This window comes from Heterodontus francisci, chromosome 32, assembly GCF_036365525.1.
Source record: "Heterodontus francisci isolate sHetFra1 chromosome 32, sHetFra1.hap1, whole genome shotgun sequence".
Classification (NCBI taxonomy): Eukaryota; Metazoa; Chordata; class Chondrichthyes; order Heterodontiformes; family Heterodontidae; genus Heterodontus; species Heterodontus francisci.
The window spans coordinates 35,796,303-35,815,801 of NC_090402.1; the positions used below are offsets into that span (position 1 = coordinate 35,796,303).

The 19,499-nt window shown below is 41.0% G+C and overlaps 1 protein-coding gene across 1 annotated transcript in view; it reads left to right on the forward strand.

Moving 5' to 3' along the window:
* pappaa (pregnancy-associated plasma protein A, pappalysin 1a) overlaps positions 1-19,499 on the forward strand; it is a 316,273-nt gene that overhangs the window by 37,223 nt on the left and 259,551 nt on the right. The window contains exon 3 of the mRNA XM_068012691.1: positions 18,687-18,832. Coding sequence (XP_067868792.1) covers positions 18,687-18,832 — 146 coding nt within the window. The remainder of the gene's footprint in view (positions 1-18,686; positions 18,833-19,499) is intronic.

Sequence of the window (19,499 nt, forward strand, 5' to 3'; positions counted from 1 at the left end):
GCAGAAGTTACTAGGTAGTGACCAGTAGCTGAACTGTTGTTTGACTTTATTCCGCTCACCTGTCTAGGGATATGGAACCCAATTACAGCACATCCACAGCCACTTCAGCTGGGGTTAACTAAGAATGGAAGCTCAGACATTTTTTTTTTCCTGATCTGTTTCACATCAGGCAGCACACTTATCAAATAAGCAATAAGGCTAGCTGGCCACTGTTTGTTTTCAAGACTTTGAAGTAATTGGACTTATATGCATGTAAAATGAAGACCATAGTTTTGGTATTGCGGGAAGATAGTGGTTAGTACATGGCTTGCTGTCTCCCAGTGAACCTTGACATGAGTTGTCTGAAGTGAGAACACCAGATCTCATTAGCTGAAGCTCACCATTTATCTTTCTTTAGATGGTGGTGGGTGTACACACTCCGAGTCCTTCTTATCAGCTTGAAGCTACACATGCCACCAGTTGTGATTGTGTTGTATGTGTTGCCATTTTAAATATGTGCACTTTGGTCACATTTAACAAAATGAGGAACACTTGAGTGGGGAGAGAAGTAAATGAAGTTCATTTCTTTCTATTTCAATGATTTATGGCTCCACTGTACAATAATTGCTTTATCCAACAATATATTCTGGCCTACCGTCCCCTGAAATCATCAATTTCCAAAGGACCCCGCTTTCTCCCCGCTCTCGTACATCATCCAAGATTCAATATCGGCCTTAATTGGCAGGAAATTACTCTTTACAATGAACCAATCCAGTGTCAGGAACTGAGATTATGTGAAGAGAATGTTTGGAGACTTTGTATCAATAGGGAGCGCAACATTTCCCTTCCCTCCCTTCCCCCAGTTTTTAATGAAATGAAGGTGTGAATGACATATTAATAGGGTATCCATCTTTCTGGTAAAATGTTCTATAATCCTTTTGTTTACAAGCATGATCCATGTCATTCATGTCAAGGTACAGGACACACTTGCATGTGATGCTATTTCAACAAAAACAAAACACTCTTCTCCCTTTTACAAAACAAAAGAAAAAAATGTTTGCCAAACATCAGAAGACAGTGCCCCTCTAAATGTTATTTATTCTATGGCGTCACACCCACGTCTGCTGATCAGTCTTCAGGGCTGCTGCTAGTTCCCAGCTGCTGCCCCACTATTGGTGATTTCTCTTACTTAGAACATAGAACAGTACAGCACAGTACAGGCCCTTCGGCCCACGATGTTGTGCCGAACCTTTAACCTACTCTTAAATCAAACTAACTACCTACCCTTCATTCTGCTATCATCCATGTACCTATCCAAGAGTCGCTTAAATGCCCCTAATGTACCTGCTTCTACTACCACCGCTGGCAGCGCATTCCACGCACCCACCACTCTCTGTGTAAAGAACCTACCTCTAACATCTCCCCGAAACCTTCCTCCAATCACCTTAAAATTATGCCCCTTGGTGATAGCCCTTTCCACCCTGGGAAAAAGTCTCTGGCTATCCACTCTATCTATGCCTCTCATCATCTTGTACCCCTCTATCAAGTCACCTCTCATCCTTCTTCGCTCCTATGAGAAAAGCCCTAGCTCCCTCAATCGTTCTTCATAGGACATGCCTTCCAGTCCAGGCAGCATCCTGGTAAATCTCCTCTGCACCCTCGCTAAAGCTTCCACATCCTTCCTATAATGAGGTGACCAGAAATGAACACAATATTCCAAGTGTGGTCGAACCAGGGCCTTATAGAGCTGCAGCATAACCTCGCGGCTCTTAAACTCAATCCCCCTGTTAATGAAAGCCAACACACCATACGCCTTCTTAACAACCCTATCAACTTGGGTGGCAACTTTGAGCGATCTATGGACATGGACCCCAAGATCCCTCTGTTCCTCCACACTACAAAGAATCCTGTCTTTAAGCCTGTATTCTGCATTCAAATTCGACCTTCCAAAATGAATCACTTCACACTTTTTCAGGTTGAACTCCATCTGCCACTTCTCAGCCCAGCTCTGCATCCTGTCAATGTCCCGTTGCAACCTACAACAGCCTTCCACACTATCCACAACTCCAGCAACCTTCGTGTCATCGGCGAACTTGCTAACCCAGCCTTCCACTTACTCATCCAAGTCATTTATAAAAATCACAAAGAGCAGAGGTCCCAGAACAGATCCTTGTGGAACACCACTGGTCACCGAGCTCCATGCTGAATACTTTCCATCTACTACCACCCTCTGACTTCTATGGGCCAGCTAATTTTGTATCCAGACAGCCAACTTTCCCTGAATCCCATGCCTCCTTACTTTCTGAATGAGCCTACCATGGGGAACCTTATCAAACGCCTTGCTAAAATCCATATACACCACATCCACTGCTCTTCCTTCATCAGTGTGTTTTGTCACATCTTCAAAGAATTCAATAAGGCTTGTGAGGCTTGACCTGCCCCTTACAAAGCCATGCTGACTGTCTCTAATCAAACCATGCTTTTCCTGTCCTTTACAAGTCCTTCCCTATATTTTGCCATCTTGTCTCCTTCCCTGGCTTCAAAAGCTACCACAAAATTCTTAAGTCATGTCTTTACACTTTCCCAAATGTTTCTACTCTCTTCCCCAGTTTTGTTCAGCTTGACATCTGCTATTTTGTGTCTCCACCTTGTAAAGCAGTTTGCGATGACTCTGTGAGAAGTGCTGTAGAAATGAAAGTTGTGACCCACTTGTTGTTTAAACCATTATGAGGGAGGCAGAATTTCAAGAGTCGTGATATCAGCTGCTCTTAATGATATCACTTCTCTAAAGTATGGCATTGCAGATCGTGGGTAAAGGAGCTGTTTGTCCTACACTTTTGTCCAAAGAGAAAAAAAAAACCAGAACTGGACTTCAGAAATTATCTGGGGTCAGGTTCAGGGCCAAATATGGTAGTAAACTGGTCACTTTCTACTGATTATGTCCCGGCATGGGTTCAAAATAATGAATTTGGCATAAATACTTTTTGAAATTAATTTCTCTTAGTCTTTTATGGGACAATAGCTATAGAATTAGATTTGCTTCATTGGCACTTTCTATTGCTGACATGAAGTAATCCCTTAATACAAGTTTAAGGATTAGACATTTCATGTTGCTCACTTCTGTGTAATAGTTTAATATCAGTGAGCTTATCCACAGAATTTTCATTGCAACCTTTGGCCTGTTGCTTTAAATCTTTTGCTTGCCTTTGATGTATGCTCAAATTTTGTCTATTGCAAACCCTGTTAGCCATTATAATGCACTTAGTGAATTATGAGGCCAACAAACTATGTTAAGGTGATGATCTCTTAATCAGTGTTATCTTTGTTTTTCCTGGCATTGAAGTGCTTTAGTGATTTGTAATACCCCGCTCCTTTAAAAATACCTTTGGTTAGGCCTCACTCTCTCCCTCAATGTCACTTTTGTTTTTCATGTCCATTTCTTTCCTATAAGTCCCTTTCATTTTTGGATCTGACATCTCTTTTCTTGTTACAAACTGCTGTCCACTGTCACTCTGCACAGACAATCCATGTAGGCACTTTCCCCTCTCCATTTTAGCCACTCTGATCAAGAGTAAGTGTTGAGCGGTCCCACTAATTTGACAAGGTGGACAAAGCAATTCAAATCACCAGAAAGTGGCAGTAACAATCACTCGAAAGAGTGACAGATTTGTAATAAAATGTTTCATTTTGGCAGAAAAGATGTAGGAATTGATGATGGCAAGGTTTCAGCTTTGATGCAATGTTTTATTTCTAGTGGGTCAATTTAAAGTGACAACGAAGCCTCACAGAAGTTCAAGTCTTTCAGCAAATTTTGTTTCCCAAGCTACTAACAGGTGGTTTTGTACTGGAGCTATCAGTGAGACACTAGCTCCTGCCTTAGGTGGTTTTGAGCAGCAGCATCAAATTCCACTACTGTTCTTAACCACATTGTAATTAAACAAAAGTGGACCTCTGCACATGCATGTTTAAATATATACAGATAGCTCTGCTCATCTTCATTCAGGAAGCTTAGTAACGGTTTTAACATTAGGAAAGAGTTTACTGTCCCAACAACATTCACTCATAATTACCATCACAAGAGTATCATATGAAACCCATAATTATACCCACGTGAGTTACTTAACACATCACAAGCAAAACCATCTGTCATATTAGCAATTAGACTTGAATTACTTTACATATCGTACAAAGAACATTTAAGATAATCTTCAGAATTGAAGTAAATATCCAGTTTTTAACGAGCACAATTAATATTTCCCACAACTGCTGTGAATCACAGAATTATTACATTAAGTGTTATTAATATTGCTATCATGTCATATCTCATAATTAGGTAAATAACATTTGAATTAGACAGTTTAAAACTGAGAAGATTTGAATCCAGATTGTGAAATTAGGCATCATTAGTGCCAGACTGATGAAGTGTTGAGCCCTATTGAAACTAGAGGAGAAATAGATGGATTTAATAGCCAGGCTATCTGGAGTGGCAGAGAAACAGAATATGGGAATAAATAACTTCCCTAACCTTTAAGGGGGAAGGGGCATCATGGATGGACAGTCTCCTGAGAATGCCAGGTATGTAGATAGCACAGTTGACAACTTGCATCTATATAGTGCCTTTATTATAGAAAAACCATCCTAAGGTGCTTCATAAAAGTAATTTACAAAAAGTCACCAAGCCATGGAGGACATATTAAGAAGAGTGACCAAGACTGTGGTCAAAGAAGCGGGCTTAAGGAGGATTTTAAAGGAGAGAGGTGTGAGACGATGCAAAGAAGTTTAGGGAAGGAACTCTAGAGAATGGGGTTCAGGTAACTGATGGCAGGGCTGCCAATGATGGGGTGATTCCAAGAGGCCAGATTCAGGGGGACAAAGTGTTTGGGTTGTGGTGTTGGGTTCTAGAGCAGGAGAAGGTTATAGGAGATAAGGAGGGGGAACGCCTGTGAAGGTATTTAAACATAAAAGGTGAGAATTTTAAGTTTGAAGTATTGGCGGATGAGAAGCCAATGTAGATCATTGAGGACAAGTGTGATAAATATATGGGCCTTGGTGTGGAATAAGATATAGGCAGCAGAGGTTTAGCTAAGCTGAAGTTTACAGGGCTGGGGGTGGGGGGAAGATGGGAGACCAACCAGGAGAGTATTGGAATAGAGGAGTCCGGAGGTAACATAGGCATGAATGAGAGCTTCAGCAGTAGATGGGCTGCAGTAAGGCTTCTGTTTAGTGAAGATTGATGCAAAGGAGCTATTAAGTACCTCTGCCATTTTTGCACCATCATCTACAAATTGACAATCCTCTTTTCGCAGGCATCCTACCTCAGTTTTAGCAGGCTATATTTTACTGATATACTTGTAAAATATTTTATTGCTCCTTTGATGTTTCTTTGAAATGTTTTCCTCATGCTCCTTCTTGCCTTTCTTAATGTTACTCTTAACTTTTCTTATTTTCTCATAATTTCCTTCAATGTTTTCATGATTATTGTTCAAGTGATCGTCGGCCTTCTAGTTCAATTTTTCATGAATTCTAACTCCTTTATTTATCCATAGTATCCTAAATCTCTTAGCAATTTCCTTTTCCTTAATGAAGTGTACCTATCTGTTACCTTTAAGATCATCACACTGTTGCTCTACAGTCCTAAGAGAATTTCTCTTCCCCTCTTAACTTAGACAGCTCACTCTTCACATTTCTAAAACCTGCCCTGTTGAACTCAGTCTTTCTAAATGTGGCCAACTCAATTCTTGCCAAAACATATCCAGTTCAGTTCTTAGTGAAGCTTTTTTTTCCTCTGGTTCATCTGCCTTGCCTGCCTACATGGTTCTTGCCCTAGATTGTAACTTTGGTTGGGGGCATTGTGGGTGGAAATGGAGTACACAATTTGGTAGTCCTTAAATAGATGGCAATTCAGAGTCCTTCCCTGTCTACAATGTTCTTTAAACCTATACAAGAAGTAGTGTACTACGTTACATACCTCTGTGAATGATTAGAGTTTGAGAGAAAGTCATTTAAGCTAATTACCCTCAGGTAATTGGTCAGGTGAACATATCTAGCCCATAAAGCATAACATAAATCTCTACCCTTGGGTCAACAAATTATTATAGAACAGCTTATATGTATAGTACCTTTAAAAATAGTAAAACATTCCAGGGCATGTCACAGGGGCATTATCAGACAAAAATTAACACTGAGCCCCTTACAGAGTTATCAGGGCAGGTGAATAAAAGCTTTGTCAAAGAGGTTGAAGTATCTTTAAAATAGGATAGACATAAGTATAATATTAGTACCACCTCACTGGCAAATTATAGTATTCGATAATTAGCACAAATACATGCATGAAAGTTGTTGAAAATACCATTGTAAGAATTGGCTGGGCAAATGCTATGCAAGAAAGATTGCTTCTGCAATGCCAACCTTTGATAATTGGCCCACAAACTTTGGAATCATGTAGAAAATGCTTTTTGGCACAAAACGGATACTCAGATTTGTGGTTTTCAGTACTTCCATAATATATTTTTAATATACTCTATTTAAAGATGAAAGGTTAGGGATATTTTATAAGTATAAAATTTTATTATGGCTTGTCTGGCCGACATTGCCTGAGGCTAAATGACAAGTGATATTTTACACTCTTTATCGATTGCAGATCCCTGTGAAAGTATTATAATGTGCAGCTGTTCTTTAAAGAGGGCTTTTATGAACATGTTGACATTCCCTGCAACAGACATGTTTAGTTCTTGAGAGCTGGTCAGTTTTCTATCACACCTATCATGTTTGGCAGGTTAGTGCAAAGAATAATGGAATACCTTCTGTGATCTGAAACTTTCCCATCTAGTGTTGAAATGTCTAGTCTTCCCGTCAGTGTCAGTTGCTATAAGTTACTTTCTTGGACCAATTATGATCAATATCGTAGCAGCAGGTAAAAAAAGCCATCTCTTAGCACCGCTTAAGGATAACGACCTATAAAGATAAAGACAGAGATATTTAGAAACTCTTCCTGAAAAGCTATTGGATCTTATTACTTGTTAAATTGTATTTGGAAGCTCAATAAGTATACTTTACTTTCCTTAAGCATCAGACAAAAAGCATTTGTACTATTGAAACCTGTAGCCACCTTCACATACATGCATTTCTGGACAAAAAGTAGGATTTAATAATCGATCCTTTTGTAAACATTATATAGAACTTATATTTTGGTTAATGCTGTAATCAAGCCGGTTTCTAAATGTAGCAAAATCTTAAACCTGATTTTCATAAATGTACTGAAGATTTTGCTACATTTACGCCCAGCCTACAAAGGACATTTTTGCTTTATTTGATTTTTAATCTGTTGACTTTTTAAAAAATTCATTCATGGGATGTGGGCATCACAGGCCAGGCCAGCATTTATTGCCCATCCGTAATTGCCCTTGAGAAGGTGGTGGTGAGCTGCCTTCTTGAACCGCTGCAGTCCATGTGGGGTAGCTATACCCACAGTGCTGTTAGGAAGGGAGTTCCAGGATTTTGACCCAGCGACAGTGAAGGAACGGAAATATAGTTCCAAGTCAGGCAGGAGTGTGACTTGGAGGGGAACTTGCAGGTGGTGGTGTTCCCATGCATTTGCTGCCCTTGTCATTCTAGTTGGTAGAGGTCGCGGGTTTGGAAGGTGCTGTCTAAGGAGCCTTTGTGCGTTGCTGCAGTGCATCTTGTAGATGGTACACACTGCTGCCACTGTGCGTCTGTGGTGGAGGGAGTGAATATTTGAGGATGAGGTGCCAATTAAGTGGGCTGTTTTGTCTTGGATGGTGTCGAGCTTCTTGAGTGTTGCTGGAGCTGCACCCATCCAGGCAAATGGTGAATATTCCATCACATTCCTGACTTATGCCTTGTAGATGGTGGACAGGCTTTGGGAAGTCAGGAGGTGAGTTACTTGCTGCAGGATTCCTAGCCTCTGACCTGCTCTTGTAGTCATGGTATTTATATGGCTACTCCAGTTCAGTTTCTGGTCAATGGTAGTCCCTAGGATGTTGATAGTGGGGGACTCAGTGATGGTAATGCCATTGAATGTCAAGGGGAGATGGTTAGATTCTCTCTTGTTGGAGATGGTCATTGCCTGGCACTTACGTGGCAAGTAACATTCGCCCCACACATCAGCCCAAGCCTGGATATTGTCCAGGTCTTGCTGCATTTCTACACAGACTGAGGGGTCGTGAATGGTGCTGAACATTGTGCAATCATCAGAGAACGTCATCACTTCTGACCTTATGATTGAAGGAAGGTCATTGATGAAGCAGCTGAAGACGGTTGGGCCAAGGACACTACCTTGAGGAACTCCTGTAGTGATGTCCTGGAGCTCAGATGATCGACCTCCAACAACCACAACCATCTTTCTTTGTGCTAGGTATGACTCCAACCAGCGGAGAGTTTTCCCCCTGATTCCCATTGACTCCAGTTTTGCTAGAGCTCCTTGATGCCATACTGGATCAAATGCTGCATTGATGTCAAGGGCAGTCACTCTCACCTCACCTTGAGTTCAGCTCTTTTGTCCATGTTTCAACCAAGGCTGTGATGAGGTTAGGAGCTGAGTGGCCCTGGCGGAATCCAAACTGAGCATCAGTGAGCAGGTTATTGCTAAGCAAGTGCTGCTTGATGGCATTGTTGATGACACCTTCCATCACTTCACTGATGATTGAGAGTAGACTGATGGAGCGGTAATTGGCCAGGTTGGACTTATCCTGCTTTTTGTGTACAAGACATACCTGGGCTATTTTCCACATTGCCGGGTAGATGCCAGTGTTGTAGCTGTACTGGAACAGCTTGGCTAGGGGTGTGGCAAGTTCTGGAGCACAGGTTTTCAGTACTATTGCCGGAATATTGTTAGGGCCCATAGTCTTTGCAGTATCCAGTGCCTTCAGTCGTTTCTTGATATCATGCGGGGTGAATCGAATTGGCTGAAGTCTGGCATCTGTGATGCTGGGGACTTCGGGAGGAGGCCGAGATGGATCATCAACTCGGCACTTCTGGCTGAAGATTGTTGCAAATGCTTCAGCCTTATCTTTCACACTAATGTGCTGGGCTCCCCCATCATTGTGGATAGGGATATTTGTGGAACCAGCTTCTCCAGTTAGTTGTTTAATTATCCACCACCATTCATGGCTGGATGTGGCAGGACTGCAGAGCTTAGATCTGATCCGTTGGTTATGGGATTGCTTAGCTCTGTCTATTGCATGCTGCTTATGCAGTTTTGCATGCAAATAGTTCTCTGTTGTAGCTTCACCAGGTTGACACCTCATTTTGAGGTATGCCTGGTGCTGCTTACTATTATTTGCTGGACTTCACAAGTGCAACAAGGAGTTGCATCTTTTAAATGTTTCTTATTTCTCAGTTTAGAGAGCTGAGTTTGAATATGATATGGAAGCTGTAGGATGGTCTGACTGCCAGCAATGGAAGGAATCATGGACAAACAATGGTTCAATTGGTACAATACACCCAATATTGGTAGCTACTCAGACTGTTAATAGTTTCACTGTGCAGTAGATTTAATTTTGAATTTTATTTTTGGAACTTAATGCAAATATTTCAAGCAAGAATCTCAAACCCTTTGAGCGGAAATTTACTGGTATGGTACCAGGTTTGAGGCACTTCAGTTTTGTAGAGAGACTAGAGAAGCTGGAATTGTTCTCCTTAAAAGCAGAGAAGGTTAACCTGAAATTTAATAGAATTGTTCAAAATTATGAAGGGTTTAATAGAGTAGATCGGGAGAAACTCCAGGTGTGTCAGTTACCAGAGGACACACTGGCAGGTGATTGGTAACGAACCAGATGCAAGATGAGAAGAACTTTTATTGCACAGTGAATTGTTATATCTGGAATGCACTGCCAGAAAGGGTGGAAGCAGATTCAATCATAACTTCCAAAAGGGAAATAGATATATACTTGAAAAGGAAACATTAAAAGGGCTATGGGGAAAGAGCAGAGGAGTATTATTGGATAGCTGTTTCAAAGAGCCAGCACAGGCACTATAGGCTGAATGGCTTCCCTCTGTGCTGTACAACTACGACTGAACACTAATAACTTGGAGGTAACTTAAAAATGAGAAACAATTGCAAAAATCCTATGTGCAACTGAAGTGTAGCATCAATGTTCCCGGGAATTTAGGGTCTCTGTATCTCAACCATGTGTCCTTTCTTTATGTATGACATCATTTTAATGCTGGTTGCAACCTACCTTTTTCATTGCTCTTGCTTTGAAAACCGGCTGCATCCAATCAGAAAATCTAGACTGAACTGTCTGCAGGTTATTCACAACTGAGCATCATAACTGTGACTGATCCTGCCATCGATCAAAAGTCACACCTTTGCACTTTCCAGCAGCAGTCATTGAATGTGCAGGAGTGCAAGCCCTGGCTGATATTTGCACTTGCTAGTCCAGGAGTGCAGAGACTGATTGTGGCAATCCTGCTGCCTGGGATCTGCTAGCTCAGCAATAGGCCAGAATAAAACAGATCTTCCTGGTCTACATGACTCAGTTACACATAAGGCAGTGAACTTGGAGATTGACGACTTGGGACATATTCATATATGTTTGATTCCCAAAGGGTGGGGAAGAAAGTTTAGAAACGTTGGGTGTGGAGGTGATCATGCAGTGTCTCTGGAAGGACTGGTTTGATGGGGCCAAATAGCCTTTTCTCATTCCATGCTTTCTCATGCTTTAGTTTAAAGATGACTTGCATTGCACACCCAGGAAAAAAAAAGCCACATACCTCAAACTTATCAGCTATCTATCCCTACCTTTTGAAAGAATTTGAAAGTAGAAATTTTCCAGAGATTATTTGGAGGAAAAAAAGGTTCTGAAGTGACCTTTTAGAGTCACTAATGATGAGGAAATGATGGTCCAGAAAACACTAAAAACACGTGTGCAGTCTGTCATAATTGTTCCAATACTTGCCTGTTATAGGCACCAATGTAGTATTAAACCAAGAAAATAAATGATAAGATTAAAAGATTACTCTGTTTAATGTCTAACCAAAATAATTATATATATTAAAGTTTTTCTTATAACTATAGGATGTCATCCTGTCAGAAGAAAAATAGAATATTTCTGTCTGCATCTTTTTATTTGGCATATTATTCATTTCTTGGGAGAATATGTGACCCATATTTTAAACTTGCAATCCCACTAATGCACTGCTATATTGATCTATATTTCATGGGAAACTAGCTGACAGAAATATGTTGTCAGGACTGAAACATCCAGAACATTTTCCATCCGTGTGGTCCAATTTGGTCTGGTAAAAGGAGCTCTCCCATTCAGTTAAGAATTGCACATTTCAGTTATTTACTCATCAAAATAGTGCTCTTTAGTTATTCGCACACAACATGCTGAGAAATCATTATGGAGAAACTCAGCCTTTTTGTGCTGAATTGCATCACCACAAGAGCAATGACATTCCTTTTTTCTTCAATGCCTGCTGATTCAATAATAGACTGGTTTCTCTGTAAAATAATCCCAGGTGGATTGCATTATCAAGAGTACTGGTTTGCTCACTGCCTCCCTAAGGCAGCTTGGAACAGTATTTTCTAACCAAGCTAATGCAGGAACGTAGGAACAGGATTACTCCATTCAGCCCCTTGAACCTGTTCAATTAAATCATAGCTGATCTGTATCTTAACTCCATCTATGTGCCTTAACAATTAATATCCTTAAAAAGAAAAAAACTGCATTTATATAGCACCTTTCACAACCACCAGACATCTCAACATTGCTTTATACCCAATGAAATACTTTTGAAGTGTAACCACTACTCTAACGTAGGAAATGCAATAGCCAATTTGTGCACAGCATGCTCCCATTAACAGCAATGTGATAATGGCCAGATAATCGATTTTTGTGATGTTAATTGAAGGATAAATATTGTCCAGGACACCAGGGATTATGCACCCCCCCCCCACAACTGTTCTTCGAAAAAGTGCCATGGGATCTTTTGCATCCACCTAAGAAGGCAGACAAAGCCTTGGTTTAACATCTCATCCAAAAGACAGCATCTGCAACAGTAATGCAGTGGAGCATTCAGCTTGATTTTCATGCTTACGTCCTGGAGTAGAACTTGAACCTAAAACCTTCTGACTCAGACACAAGAGTGCTACCAACTGAGCCGTGGCTGACACCTTGTCTAACAATACTCTATTAATCTCAGTTTTGAAATGTTCAATTGATCATAATCCAGTCCCCTCTGCTTGAAAGTAAATATTTATGGACATCAGGTAAGGAGAGGATTGGACTTGGCCTGCTAACAGTGAAAGATGGCAACTTGGGTGAAGCACTGGAAGACTGACAGGGTCTCAGAATTCAGTACTCCACCTCTGAGTATACATTGTAAGTGATCAATCCTTGAAATGCCCCTCCCTCCCCACCCCGCATGTGTGCTTATCCATTTAAGGGTAAGGATTTGTGCTGATACAAATCGAATAGTACATTTTCAGAAACAGAGCACACAGTCCACTCTGGCATCTGCACTTTGGCAGATTCTCCACAGATTGGTGATTTCCCCCTCCCTTTTTTGCTGCCTTCTCCTGCCAGCATATCAACAGCCCCCCACAGTGGAGATGCCTTGCTAAAACATTTTTAGTGAAAGTCTCTCCACTAGAATTCCAACTCTCAACACAGATTGAAGGATGAGCACTTCAGCTAGGGATGACTAGACAGGGATAAGGTGTCCCTGCACCCACATCACACAAGTTGCAAACATACTTGCTCCAAGGGCAATGTGGTTTACCTCTTTCCCCTCCATTTGCAACAGATGGAATTGTCAAGGCACAGAGACCATATACTCGCCCACTGTTGACACCTACAGAGAATAAGCAATCTGGTAGTAATCATTGACAGTAAGTGTGTTATGCTTCATGGGTGTTACGGTCAGATTTTGGAAGGAATGAGTTTAAGTGAAACAGAAAAAAAAAGCAAATTACAACACCATCTGAATCCAATCTACCCAAAAGTGAGAAGTATCTGAATATAAAAATCTTGGGAGTCAACTAAACATGTGGAAATGTCAGGTGTGTTCCAGTCTAGTACAGTAGACGTTCACCAAGACAAAAGTCATGGGGACCTAGCAAGACGGCTCTAAACATGAACTCTTTTCAAGGTTTCAATTCTATTCAGTGGCATGCTGGAGCCTCTGCTGAGATCAATGAACACATTTACATAAACATACAGGTATTGCTACCAGACAAAGCATTTAACCACTACACCTTACTCAGTAATGCAAGCCTGAAGTTCACCATGACCAAACTTTTTACAGATTTACTGGTCAAAATAATTGCAGCATATTTATCACAAATAAAATTGAAATTTATGGCTCTCCTGTGAATAATCACATGTTCGTTTGTAAGATTTTACTCTGGCCAGTAATATGTAGGGGATTGCTTGATAATACAGCAACAACTTATATTTATATAGCACCATCAAATGTAATAAAATGTCACAAGATGCTTCGCTGAGACATTATAAAGCAAAATTTAACACTGAGCCACATAGGAGATGCAAGATCAGATGACCAAAAGCTTGGTCAAAGAGGTAGATTTTAAGGAATGTCTTAAGGAAAGAGAGAGGTAGCGAGGCAGAAAGGTTTAGGGAGGGAATTCTGGAGCTTAGGGCCAAGGCAGCTGAAGGCACAACCACCAATGGTGGAGGGATAAAAATCAGGGACGCTAAAGAGATCGGAATTAGAGGAGGGCAGATGTCTTAGAGGATAGGAGGACTGGACAAGATTCCAGAGATAGGGAGGGGCCAGGCCATGGAGGGATTTGAAAACAAGGATGAGAATTTTAAAATCAAGGTGTTGCTTAACCGGATGTCCGTCTACGTCAGTGAGCACAGAGGTGATGGATAAACGGGATTTGGTGTGACTTAGGTCACAGGTAACAGAGTTTTGGATGAGCTCAAGTTTGCGGAGGGTAGAATGTGCGAGGCTGGCCAGGAGTGCGTTGGAATAGTCAAGCCTCAAGGTAACAAAGGCATGGATGAGGGTTTCAGGAGCAAAGGAATTAAGATAGAAAGACTTGCATTTATATAGCGCCTTTCATGACATCCCAAAGTGCTTCGCAACTAATGAAGTACTTTTTTTAAAAAAGTGTCATCACTGTCATATTATAGGAATCACGGCAGCCAATTTGCACACAGCAAGGTCCTACAAATAGCAATGTGATAATGAGCAGATAAGTTATGTTTTAGTACTGTTGAGTGGGGGATAAATATTAATCAGAACATGGGGAGAACACCCCTGCTCTTCTTCAAAATAGTGCAATGGGATCTTCTATGTCCACCTGAGGGGTCAGACAGGGCCTCAGTTTAATGTTTCATCTGAAAGATGGCACCTCTGACAGTGCAGCACAGGTGTGTCAGCCTATGTTTTGTGCTCATGTCTCTGGACTGAGACATAAACCCACAGCAAGAGTGCTACCCACTGAGCCGTGACCGACTGTTTTGAGGGTTAAGATTAATACAATTTGGTTCTAAGGCAGGAACAGCTCATTTGGTTCCTTGCATGGATTGGTCTGATTGCTAACTTGTATATGATTTCATTAATGATGGTATCAGACTTGATCATATTAATGAATTGCAGTTGCTTATTGACCCCACAAAAGGACTTGTAAAGATTAATACTGCCTGTCAAAACATATTTAGAAATTCTTATTGTGTGTGGCAATTGAACAACTAAGATCTGCTTGGAATGGGGAATAAATCATTTCTGTAAGGAAGTATAGTTATGGGTGAATGAGCAGACCTCTAGAGCAACTGCCTATCAGGTTGTAAGCAGGACACTGAGCTTAAACAAAGGCTATTACAATTGGAGTTTTGTGCATTTTAAAAAAATTATGGTAGGAGACTCTCAACCCCTCGTGAATAAGGCCCACTCAAAAACTATCCTAGATTGCATAGAAGATAATTCAGAGATTATGCCATTGAGAAGGAATTGGGAGGCTCCAACCACACCTACAGGGGGAGATTTTCAAGCTGCTTGCCAGGCAGAAACAGGGCAATAGTGCTCTGAATATGGTGGAGTTTGATTTAATCCCCCTGTTCCCACCAGCAAAGGCCTGCTGCTGAGTGTCCAGAGTGTCTGCCTGAATCAGGCAGTAGGCCATTTTTGTTATGCAAATTGAAGTCCTTTGACATACTTAGGAACCCGATTGCCATTTTAGGACTGTACTGGGAAGAGTGTGCAATGTGCAAACTCCCCTAGTCTCAGTTGGCCGTTGAGGCAAAGATGGCAAGTCTTAGTTTATTTTTGGGGGGCTGGGAGGTGCAGGACTACTCCAAAGGCTCCACAATAACAGTCTGGACCACTGGTGCACAGGAAATAAAGCCCCCACCTCTGGGCCTTCCTTCACTGGCTGTGCTGCTTCATTTTGCAGTAACCGGAGGTTAATGGGTTCCCACAGGGGGTTCATTCTTCCACCCAGAATGAGGCCCAAGGACCGAGCCTTCCACTGGCAGTGTCTGGAAATACAAAAAACACACAATATCTAGCCCAGCTTAACATTTTTTGTAAATCTGCCTGCCTTCCTCACCTGGAAATTCCAGAAATGAGGATATCTGGCAAATTTAATGTCAGGACCTCATTATCCTCTTTTTACTCCATTTCCTGCTCGGCAGTCTGCCATATTGACAGGCTGGCTGGCTGCTGGCAGAAAAACAAATGGTACAAGGCCACAGCCAAGAACTGTTACAGAAAGTACCCAGCAACCGGGAAAGATCGGGTGTTTGGTAGGGGGATGTCAGACTGGCAATTGGGAAGGAGGGGTGTTAGGGAGGGATCACAGGGTAGAAAGTGAAGGGGGTGGGGAAATCGGACCAGAGATAGACTTGGGGGACTGGAAGGCACACTCTTGCTCCTCCTGGCCCATAGCAGTGCTATATAAAGCACTCTGTTGCTTCGTCTGGCTGGTCCCACCTTCCTTTACCTGCCAGGTTTCAGGCATTAATTTCAAATTGCTGCCAAAACATCGCAAAATGAGCCTCATTTAATTATTATAATGGTCCTGTCTCTCCACAGCAGGTTACTCAGGAAATTCAACAGCCCCTGTTCCCCCCAAAGAATCACCCACCTTTTGTGGGAGGGTTAAAATTCACCCCACAGTTTTACCTTAGCAGCAGAATCATACATTCAGTATCACATGATATAATACTCCTGTCATTGTGAAATGCATCATCTGACTGAACATCACAGGACAGCCTCTAATATTACAATTCAAATTTAAAAATCTAGTGTAATCGAAGAGATGATAACACTTTTAAAAGATGTTTCTCCTTTTCTTTGTTGTATTGCATTACCAACACATTAAATGAATGAAAGAAAATGGTTGTGACAAAAAAATGTTTGTCAAAATCTTTGAAAGAAAAACAATTTGCCTCTTTTAATGAGATGATATTATGTGCTTACTGTTCTGAAGATCAGATGGACTTTTTGCCCATTCCAATTTTTCAGCAATCATTTCCCTTCCTTATCTTCCCTGATGGTTGAATCCTTGCTGAAGTATAATTCCACAGGAAATGATACCTCCTTTACCTTGCCCAAGTGGCCCTTATTCAGTCATTATTAAGGTGTCAGCCATTTACCTGATTGGAAGGAACACAGCAGCCTATCCAATATCCACACACAAGCATTACTTCCCCACTGGGAACTCAGGAATAGCAAATTTACTCACTAATGCCCACTCATGTACACTTTTCCATCGGGGTCATTGGATTGTCATCAGTAGGAGGCATTTTTTCTTGTTCCCTCGGTCTGAGGTACTATTTTTAACCCAGCTAGTACTACTCCATCCATGTTGTCTCCATGTCACCTGGAATTACAGGTACAAGTATGAGGATCTTGTTAGTCTCAGTATTAAACAATGCCCAGTAAAATTAATTAGTGGCAAGCTTATTGAACTTCAACCAAATGAATTAATACAAGCCTTTACTTTTTTCAGCTTTTATGTGATGTTGTAACAGTCCAGATAGGGACGTTCTACTGGTTTTCACTTCCTTCAGGATTTAATTGTTCTGAATTAGGTGATTAGCTAAAGAATAATGAATACCTGAGAGTGAAAACAAGGCAGTAATTCATCCTCTGGGGTCAAATGGAATTCAGACCTTAAGAGCAAAACTAAAGTGGTTCATAATTTTCATGCAAACTCAGATTGGATCAATCCTTCAAAAACATTCCAGGTTTCTGCTTTTTTAAAAAAAAGTCTATTGTTAGTTTTGTTAGGTAACTTTCATCTAATTTTGCATCAATGTTTTACTTGCAATAGCTATCACAGAATTCCTCAGTGAACCTCACCTTTAGACGAATACCTGGAATGGGTGGGTTGTCTTGTGAGGAAAGGTTGGACAGGCTAGGTTTTATCTGCTGGAGTTTAGAAGCATAAGAGGTGACTTGATTGAAACATCCAAGATCCTGAGGGGTCTTGGCAGGGTGATTGTGGAAAGGATATTTCCTCTTGTGGGAGAATCTAGAAATACTGGTCACTGTTTAAAAATAAAGGGTCGCCCATTTAAGACAGAGATGAGGAGAAATTTTTTCTCTGAGGGTTGTGAGTCTTTGGAACTCCCTTCCTCAAAAGACGGTGGAAACAGAGTCTTTGAATATTTTTGAGGCAGAGGTCGATAGATTGCTGATAAGCAAGTGGGTGAAAGGTTATCGGGGGTAGGCAGGAATGTGGATTGAGGTTACGATCAGATCAGCCATGATCTTGTTGAATGACGGAGCAGGCTCAAGGGGCCGAGTGGCCTACTCCTGCTTCCAATTCGCATGTTCGAATGTTCATATATATTGATGTTGGATGGTATTCACCCTTGAGGGCAAATTGATTACAAATTGTTCCTGCAAGCTCACCAGCAGATTTTTTTTAAATGCCCATCCAGTTGCTTTGGAAAGCAGTGGTGGTGGACCTTCTCCTTGAACTACTGGATTCCTTATGGTGATACCACAATGGTGTTAGATCAGGAATGTCCAAAAACAAAGAACCCACATAAATGGGATACAATATGAAGACTAATGGCATTAAGACATAATTTGCTGTGGCAGGGCATCTAATGGTAATTACCATTAGTTAGACTTGGCCTAGTATATTTAGGTTTTTAAATATTTTACGTGACAAGTTGCTGTCAGTGTGAGTAAATAACATCATAGTGAGGGAAGCATGGCATCTGGCACCTGAGTGAACAGGGCAAGCATGTGTGTATCTCCTTTACCAATCAGATAAAGAGAAAAAAAGACAGAAAGGCGAAGCAAGAAAGAAGTTTAAAATCTCCAACAGCTTGTAATGGTTAATTTTCAGCACCTTGGACATTGTTTGGAAGTAATTAACACTCATCTTGTTGTTAAAAGGGTACTTAGACTGAAATGGACAAGACTTAAAGTTTTGTATTAACCGTGCAAGTACAGCAACTTCACACTGTTCAATGCATTTGAGTAGTGAGGTTTACCGCGAAGCTAATGGCATCTCGGAGAGCAAATTCTGGATTTCCGCATTTAACCTTGCATCTCCCTTGCTTGAAGTTGCTGTTGCATTTGCGCATAAATAACAGCGACTGCCATTAGCTTCATGATTATTTTGGCAGAAAATTGTGGCCCAATATTTTTAGTTTACTGGAAATGGATCCAGCATCCAACATCATATATTAATTAGAGGAGATTATGAGGCATGAAAGAACTTTTTCATAGGACCTATGTTTGGTTTACAGGGCATATTTGGATGTGAAAGATCTGAAGAACATTCTGAAACTGGACGGTGCAACACATCTTAATATATTCTTTGCCAATTCATCTGATGAAGAACTGGCTGGAGTTGCCACATGGCCATGGGACAAAGAAGCCCTCACACATTTAGGTAGCCAATGCATGATTTATATATAAAAAATTACATACTTTCCTCATTCATCGTGATGTTATATTTAGTGTTGACAACCAATTTGCCAAATCACCTTTTCCTTCAATTTTCTGCATGAAATTACTTTCAGATTGTTCTGCCCCAACAGTCCCACCATCTCTCTCTGTCTCCAGTCTTCTGCTGACCACTAACCTCCCAAGTGAGTTCCACACTCAACAGCACTTTTCCTAACATGCATTTGTGTGATACAATGTAACAATCCCAATCTCCATTTGGAAAATCTCACAAAGGCACATTCATGCAATAAAAAAAATGGATTTAAAAAAAAATGTTACAATACATTTCAAGGAAAACATAAAAAGGCAATCTCAGTCCCACAGCTCTTTCTCTGCAAAACAGTATGGTATTTTCATCAGATGGCATTTAAGTTATCAGAGGAGTAAGAACCAGTCAATGCAAACTCACCTAGCACTTTCACTATTGAGCAGCCAGAAGACTAGCTAAGAAAGTAACATTCAAGACAAGTCCCGATCAAAATTTATCACAATTTGTTTTAATGTGGTATAATGTTATATGGTCCAGATTCCCTGAAGTGTCATATGAAGCTGAGCTGAATTGCTGGTTAGGCTGTTGGAAAGGGCTACTGTAGCTTTAAATAGATTTATAT